Source organism: Malania oleifera, chromosome 6 (genome assembly GCF_029873635.1).
Source record: "Malania oleifera isolate guangnan ecotype guangnan chromosome 6, ASM2987363v1, whole genome shotgun sequence".
Taxonomy (NCBI): domain Eukaryota; kingdom Viridiplantae; phylum Streptophyta; class Magnoliopsida; order Santalales; family Ximeniaceae; genus Malania; species Malania oleifera.
This window is the reverse complement of record NC_080422.1, coordinates 5,924,069-5,932,781: the sequence shown is the minus strand read 5'-3', so window position 1 is coordinate 5,932,781 and position 8,713 is coordinate 5,924,069. Positions and strand designations below refer to the sequence as shown.

Here is an 8,713-nt window from a genome sequence, read left to right as displayed (position 1 = left end):
TCCTTTTGCATTCCACCACCTCCCCCCCCCCCCCCCCCCCCCCCCGCGTTCATGAAGTTTTAAAAAAAAAAACTGTACCATCCGATTCATTTTCTCTCCAAATATTTCTCTTATTTCATTTTATGAAATATAATAAAAAATATATATAGAGAGAGAAAGGATCTCCTTTTTTTCTTTTTCATTCAATCCAAACAAAGCCTATTCATTTGAACTTTGTACAGTTATCCTGCCTGAATGATGAAGAAAATGATGCATATAAAGTCAATTTGCAGTTGCATTAATCAATTCAGTAAAATACAGACATGAGACTAGTTTTGAGACGAACTATAGTTTGAACAGGATAACCAAAATTTCAGGATACTTATTCCTTGCTTGAATAAATTGAAACAATTACATGAACCTCAAAAATTAATTGAACACAAACCAGTTTGATGGGCGCTGGTCAGTTCTGAACAAGGCAAAGGGCTGACCTCCAGGGCAGCCCCACTAACATCAGAGCACTTCCAGTCAGTATTTCTAGCTCCGGGTCCTGTCACACCCTGAAGGTTTATGTTAGAGAGACAAATCCCGGTAAAGGGCGCGTTCCTCAGACCTTGGATCAATCCCGGCTGCTGAACCTTCACTCCCCACACATTCTTAATCGCAATCCCGTTAACGACTGGGAGGGCGTTCGGGTTGAAATTGTCATCTGGGTGATCTCCTACATCACCAGCAATCTTTATCCCCTTGCGTGCATTTCCCAGATAAACATCAGATATCGTAATGTTTTTTATGGTTCCTCCCCTGCCAATGTTTGTTTTTATGTTGATGCCAACTCCCATATTGTAAAGGCTTATGTTCTCTGCCAACACATTTCCCACTCCACCGGAGGTCTCACTTCCAACTGCAATTCCAGAAAATGGGGATGATCCGGTCACTCTCCGAATGGTGATTCCATAGCTAGGGCGGCCATAAGCTATCCCATACTCATCCCACCCGCTCTTCACAGACAAAAGATCATCTCCCACGGCAATGTACGAATCCTCTATGCAGACGTTGGAGCTTGAATCTGCATGTCACAATGTGTGCATTAAGTTTTACACCCCCATGTGTTGACATGTTGACCTCAAGACGGTTCTATAAAAAGATGAAGCTCACACAATTGACGAACAGAAAGAAAAACACAGATCAAACAATTATAACCTTTCTCCTTGAAAATTGCACATGACAACCAAAATATATAAGCTCATATGTATCTTCTACCAATTCTATTTCATGCTCAAATGTGCACACGCTTTGATTCTAAGAAGTTAAAAACATTTGCAAGGTGCCCTGCTCCAAATTCTAGTCATCTAAGAGCATGCTGTTGTAGAAACTAAAATTAATCTCTATGAGAACCCTCCATAAAATTATCTGAGTTGTTGTAACTATGTACGATAGCATGCGCATATGCATGTGCTATTTCTTATATGCTCAGTACAAGAAGTCGAAAATCTGAATATGCACGAATGCTTGAGTGTGTGCCTGAGTTCATGTCACTTCTAAACAAAATATGAATGCAGATATTGGCAAATTTACAACCCAGAATAAAATTGCATAATAGTGTACCTGGATCAATTCCATCAGTGTTGGGCGAGTCAAACGGAGCCAATATGGTGACATATCGGATAACAACATTACTGCAAAGAAGAAAGTATCAGAGACCATACTACAGTTCTATCATTGCAGTAGCAAGCAACCAATAATATTTTGCATGCTGCGAATAACAAAAAATTTGTCTTGGGTATTGGATGTAGTCTAAAAAGATGATCACAATGATTAGATGCCACTAATTTCGAAGTAGATAATTCATAAATTTGTATGAAGGGTAGGTTATTCATAAATTTGCCCAAAAACTGGTTCAATGAAGCATCAGTCTAGACTATTCAATAGGTTTAGGCATGCCTAGAATAAGGGGAAAAAAGAAACAAATAGTGAAAGAGAACCAAATTGTTTTCAAATTTCAAGTGCATGCCCAATGGATGTATATGGTATCAAAAAATAAATTTTTATTAATAAGACAGTCAGAATTTTTCTCTCTTTAAATTTTGACTGCTTCATATTTCCACACTATCACTTGTGCACAAGGTACTAATTACTAAATCAACTGAACCAGTCTAGAATCATCCACACTCCGATATTGGGAGCCCATCCCATCAGACAATTTAGAACACAAAATTTAGTGAGTTCAAAGCTAAATATCCAACTATTACCTGGAGTAAACAGGGTGAATGTTCCAGAAAGGAGAATTTCGGAATACTACATTTGAAATGATAATGTTGCTGGAATGCATGAATTCGATGAGATGAGGTCTAGTGAATTGCAAAGTTCTCTGCCTCCACATGTTCCACCAGACATCCCCTTGGCCATCAATTGTCCCATTCTCGCCTAAGATGCAAACAATTGGATCAAATCAAAAGAATATATGGCTCATGGTTTTAAATCGCGGTAGTGGGTAGCGTAACGTAACGGTAACGGGTGTAACAGGAAGCAGGAGTAGTGGATGTTACATAACGGGAAACGGGTGTAACGGCTGTGAATTTTTTTGAAGCACGCACAACCTCGTGCATATTAGCGTACTTGCATGTTTTAAACTTTTAGCCATTCTTAGAAAGGGTTTTAGTGTATTTTGGACCTTTAGTTCGAGTAACTAAGTTATTTAGTAAGGGCAACAAGTTTACATTTGTTTTAACCATCATTGATAGAAAATTACGTGTGTGCGCGTATTTATACTTCTCATTGTTCTTATCTGTGATAAATTCTTATGTGCGCTAAATGAATTAATAAAATAAAATACATTATACACATAAGACATACGAATAATATAAATATAAAATAGCTAGAAAAGAAAGAAGGTTGAAGTTGAAAAATAAAGAACATAAATATCACATTACTAATATTATTAAAAAAAAAATTTCCTAACAAGTAAGTATTTTGAAATTGTTAATTAATGCATCTATTGTGAGTATTTAAAGAAATAGTAAATTTTGTATCATTGTCATCCTCATTATAATCTTTTCCCCTCTTGCCACTTGGTATATTGAGAATGATATATAAAAGAGAGAAAAAATGAGAAGAAAAAGTAAAAAATAAAATATTTTTTTGGTGTAATAGTCCTGTAGCGGTTACGTAGCGGCCGTAGTGGCCTTTACGTAACGGTCGCGGTCCGTAACGACCGCTACGGCCGTGATTTTTCTTCCCACTGATTTCGCGGTGTGTAACGGTATCGGTAACCCAAAAAACCTTTACGTAACGGTGTTACGTAACGGTCGCGGCCTTTATTTAAAACCATGATATGGCTATAATAGTTCATTCAATACAGATACAATCCATCGCAGGTATCACGCATAACCCAGCACATTTCAGAATTTCATCTTTTCAGATGCAACATAATATCACTGTATGGTACAAACTAGTAAAGTGCCATTCCTTTTAGTAATAAATATTCACCTAAATGAAAGAATTACTCATGTTTCTCATTCCTGAAAGCAAATGCAGCCAAAAATTTTGCTTTGAAAGCACAATATTTGATTGGGCATGATAATGGAAACCATATAACAATTTATTATCGAATTTGAGGTCCAAGACAGGCCCTTGCACAATAGAGTTGAGATACTATGCTCCATCAAATGGACAACCCCACCCCACGCCACACCCCCCGCCCATTCCCAAAGGAGGGTGAGGATGTGATCTTTAAATCATAAATAATTTAATTTGCAAAGGGTTGGTAGAAGGTATATATACATTAACTATTTTTTTCTTTTTTGGAAGAGCAGAAAGAAGTTATCTATTATGCTTTGATATAAAGCAGTTACAACCAATAAGGCAAGTGTATATACCCACCAGTTATGATCACATCACGAACACCATCTGCATGGATAAAGCTCATATACCTCCCTCCAGGACGCTCTCTTCCTCTTCCGTAAGAAGGCAAGGGTGCAATTAAAGGCCAGCTCCATGTTTCCTTCAGCATCAAGTAACAGAAACTTTAAATAGAAGAATAATTCGGCATTAGCTCAGACATTTTTTTTTTATTGTAATTCTCCTTTGCTCTTTTCAAATAAATCAGGTACACTAAAAAGGAATATAATATGTAAGAAAAATATAAGAAAGGCTAAGGATCTCCATCAAAACATGCAATGTCTAAGATCATAATGGAGGAACTGAATAAATGCTGAAAATGCTATCATATTCATGGAGATAATATTTCTTAATATAAGTTCCATTTTGTTTTCCAGAATATATAGGCACAAACCCATCTTTTCATATGCAATCATTACAATGAAAAATATGAAATCATCAGCAGAAGTCATTAGGCCAAAAGTAAATAATGTCACTTTCTAAATTCTAATGTTGATCTGACACAAAACATTAAAATATTTTCATTGAACTCCTGAAAATATATAGGCACAATCACATGCATTCATTACAATGGAAAATGTTAGGCTTTGTGGAGCCTAGTTGTGTTTGATCTGAAAAAATGACTTGACCCGAAATAATGTTATGTGGTCTTTTAACGAGAGATTTTTATCCTAAGGCTTAATCCACAGAGCAAAGGGTTTTTTTTGACCCATTTTGTAGCCCATTGGAAATCCTGTACACAAGATATTAAAATCGTTGTTTTGGTGATTAGTGTTGGCCGTCGCAGTTTTGTGAGAGAGCGAAAAAATTGTACTGTCGCACTCTCTATATTTTCTTCCTAATAATAGTAAAATCCCTACAACTCCGTGGATGTAGGCAAAATTGCTGAACCACGTAAATATTATCTTGTGCGTTTGATTTGTTTTTCTTTGGAGTGTGTTTTTCTCTATTTTGTTTCTCATAGGATTTGGGAATTTAGTGTTAATTTCCTTACAGAAAATGCAGTCATCAGCAAAAATCATTACACTACAAGTAGAGAAAAAAATAATGTGACTTACTAAATCTTAATGCTGATCTAATATAAAACATAAAATACTTCTATAGAATTCTGGAAAGTATATAAGGCACAAACACATGAGCTCGTTACAATGAAAAAATGCAGCCATCAGCAAAAATCATTATACCAAAAGTAGAGTAAATAAAGTGAGTTTCCAAATCCTAAAATTGATCAGATAAATATCATTAAACTACTTCTATTTAACTCCAGACATAAACAAATCCTATGCGCTGAAAATGAATCAAATAAAACATAAAAGACAATAAATCAAAAATAAAAAAGAGTATTTTCACCAATCACCAATGCTACCAATAAACTTCAATATTTTCATAAATTTAGGTAAAAATTGTAGGCTGTTGAATTTTTTTTTAAAAAAATAAAAAATCACAACAATTTTCTTAGACCCTCTAGGGTTTATCAAGAAAAAAGAATATCTTCACCAATCACCAGTGCTACCAATAAACTTCAATATTTACCCTCAGAGTGTGGTTCAGGTGGTAGTGTGGGTTGCGGGAGTGCCTCTCACGAGGTCAGGTGTTCAAACCCTCTTGGATTCGTTTCCGCCCCTGGATTCCTGAAATTTACCTTCCTTTGGAATTGTGAGGTCGGTTTCAAGGGGCGCGGGATTAATCACGTGGACCGTAAAACGAACACGTGGAAACCCAGTGCGTAATCCAAAAAAAAAAATAAACTTCAATATTTTCATAAATTTAGGTAAAAATTGTAGGCTTTTGATTTTTTTTTGAAAAAATAAAAAATCACAAAACAATTTCCCTAGATCCTCTAGGGTTTATGAAAACTAAGGTTTTTGAAAAAAATAATTAGGGTTGTTTTAGAGGTGTTTTGAATAACTAAAAAAAATGAACTGCTAATGAAATTTTGTTATTCATCTCAAGAAAACTATAATCCATCACTGGTTCACGCGAGCCAACCTAAAACCCTCTTAACATTTCAGTCATTGGTACCCTCTACAATATTACCCTGAAATAAATAGGCACAAACACACGCTTCCATTACAAAAAAAAAAAAAAAATTGCAGCAATCAGCAAAAATTATGTCGCCAAAAAGTAGTATAAATAATGCAACTTTCTAAATCCCAATTTCTAATATGTAACAAAGCTGGAAGCCAAAAATCAGCCAAACCAGCAAGTGCTAGTCCAGAATTTGGATATCCAACAATGGACCATAAATTTACTTTACAGGCTAAGCATTTTAGATAGATCATGACCCAGCCACGCAGAATATTGGCAATCACAGTTACGAACTTAGCAATTTTTTTCAATATAATTCTAATCAGTAGAATGTGATAATTTATTATTTTAATTACTTGATTTGGTTAAGATATAATATTGCTAAGATTGATAGGTAGATGTTATTAAAGAATGGGGTGTACCACACCACTTACAATTTGTGTGCTGCAGGGATTAGGATTTTTTATAATTTAATGTGACAACATCTAGACCATGACAGTACGGGAGAAATGCTATCTAGCTGTCCAACTATACTTATGTCAGCAATCTGAAAGTAATGCACATGCAACCTGCATGTGCATCAAATCCATGGACCCACCCACCATTCATTCCCCTCTCTAAGCAGGGCCCACCATAGTTCTTGGAGATCCTTGGACCCAAGAATTTCTAGATCACAGTTGATGAACTTTTTGAATTCACACCAATTATTTCAGCATTTAGATGTCTCCCTTTATTCAAAAGAAATTGAGGGGGCTTCCTCCTATGTTTTGTTCCCATTTTTCTCTTAGACACTAAGGTAGTGTTTGGGGGCATCAGTTTTTTTGAGTTTTGAACTTGAATTTGTTTAAATTTGGAAAAGTTCTAATATAATTTTATTTAAAGTACTTTTCAGATTCACACAAATCCAATATAAGACCTGAAATTCATACTTCCAAATGCAAAGTAAGAATCTTATCAACAAAATACCCACCCCCTTTATTTTTTTTCCCCCTGCTACTTAATCAAAAGTTAAAACACAACAATACTTATCTTAACCTATGAAATCCTTTTGGGTAAATTGTCCTCGAAATTTTGCCCAATCGCACTTCAATTCCTGACATTTTAATTTTGACATTTCACTCCTCATCCTAATCTTCAAAAAATTAGCTAATAGATGTGTTAACCCAGTTGAAAAACCCGCAACCAAAACATGGTGAACTACCCTTTTGCCCCTCTAAGCAGCAAAACATTTCCAATTTGAACTCCATGACAAGACTACTGACATTTTCTTTGCACCTAAGAGAAATCAAAAAAGTATTTTACAAGACCTAACTCAGTTTGTCATAGGTAACATTACAACTTAATTGGTTCCAAGTTGGAGAAAGTTAGTGTCTATTAAAAATCAATCAAACACTAGGATTAAACTAGCAAAACTTGAGAGGCTAACTGTGCAATTTACTCAAATCATTTTTCCCACACAAAAATGTATCAAGGATTCAAACCTAAAGGGAGAAATGGAGAACCCACCTGAGTAGCCTTAATGACAGCACCTTTAGCCAAGTAGAGGGTCATGTAGCTGGTGAGATTGAAGCTTCCAGTTAGATAAACCCCAGGAGGTATGTAGAGAAGCGTACCTCCTCTCCTCCTCAAATGCTCAATCCTATATATCGCCTCCCTGAAGGCCTTCGTGTTCAGCGTCCGCCCGTCTCCGACACCCCCGAAATCCGTGATCGAGATCTTGTCGTTCCTGTACCTCATCGGTACTATCCCCGAGCACGTTACCTCCGCCGCCGCCTGAGCCCCCCGGCTCGAGAACAGCGGAAGGGCCGCGAAGCACAGGATAATCCAGAACGCACATCGAAGCATTTTCTCGTATTTTAAAGAAGATTCTTCAGATAGATCCGCTGCCGAGAAAAAACAAGGATTTCCCGGGAAAGAAAATGTTTGGGCGGCTCGGCGCCAAAGGGAAAATTCCAAAATATGCTTTTGGGTTTTGATGAAGGGTGCTGGAAAATTCCAAGAGGATTTAGCTAAGAGCAGAGGAAGCAATTACAAGAAGAAAAGAACAAAAGGTAGTCGCAGACGGGGGAGAGAGACTAATGAGATTACGTAATTGTAGCAGATGGGGAAAAGGGTTTGAGGAGAAGAATACAATGAAATCATTTATGGGTATGAATCTGCACTAATTTATAGCAAAAAGATACAGAGATAGGAATGTTCAAGAAAATTTAAACAGAAAAAGAAAAAGAAAATTCAAACAAAATACTACGAGAGAGAGAGAGAGAGGGGGGAGAGAGGAGAGAGTTTCAGAGATGGTGAAATCTGAAATGGATTTGAAAGATGGAAAGGAGCAATGGAAGCAGAGGATTTGAAGATGGGGATGGCGTTTTGGGGGCCAGAAAAAGAGAGAACCGGAAAGAAAGTGAGGGAGTCAGTTTGCTAGATGCGCAGTGAAGGCAGTTAATGAGCTGTGAATAAGAAGATACATAGCCGACACGTCACCAGGGTGTGGGTGTGCCACCGTACTATTATTTTTTTGTATACCAGCCATGCCACAGCCAATATGTAGAATGTAAATAGCCGTAGTTAACATGTAGGAGCAAATCGCGGATAGATGCGGTGACAGGGTTTGAATCCCGGACTTTATTCATGTTTAAGCCTGTCCGGTAAACCTTCTTATCACCTGAGCTTATGCTCGAAGGCATGTACTCCTATTATTGTTTATACTTTATATGATTATTTTAAAAATAATTTAATTAGATTTGCATTTTTGATAAAAGATTTCGAGTCTCTTATCATACAGATCCATATAATAAGATATCAATAA

The 8,713-nt window shown here is 36.6% G+C and overlaps 1 protein-coding gene across 1 annotated transcript; it reads right to left on the bottom strand.

Moving 5' to 3' along the window:
• Positions 1 to 250: 250 nt before the first annotated feature.
• LOC131158023 (probable polygalacturonase) lies at positions 251 to 8,346 on the bottom strand. Its single transcript, XM_058112571.1, has 5 exons — positions 7,414 to 8,346; positions 3,862 to 3,982; positions 2,232 to 2,406; positions 1,588 to 1,658; positions 251 to 1,048 (listed from the first exon to the last, which is right to left on the bottom strand). Exons 1-5 carry the CDS (start codon positions 7,750 to 7,752, stop codon positions 402 to 404), a joined length of 1,353 nt encoding a protein of 450 aa, XP_057968554.1. The 5' UTR covers positions 7,753 to 8,346; the 3' UTR covers positions 251 to 401.
• Between the last annotated feature and the right edge of the window lie 367 nt (positions 8,347 to 8,713).

Excerpts from the sequence above, each read along its gene's own strand:
- LOC131158023 (XM_058112571.1), bottom strand. The coding sequence starts at position 7,752 with ATGCTTCGATGTGCGTTCTGGATTATCCTGTGCTTCGCGGCCCTTCCG. Across the intron at positions 2,407-3,861 it reads TCGTGATGTGATCATAACTG|GCGAGAATGGGACAATTGAT; the intron begins GTGGGTATATAC and ends TTTGCATCTTAG. Across the intron at positions 1,659-2,231 it reads ATTCACCCTGTTTACTCCAG|TAATGTTGTTATCCGATATG; the intron begins GTAATAGTTGGA and ends TCTTCTTTGCAG.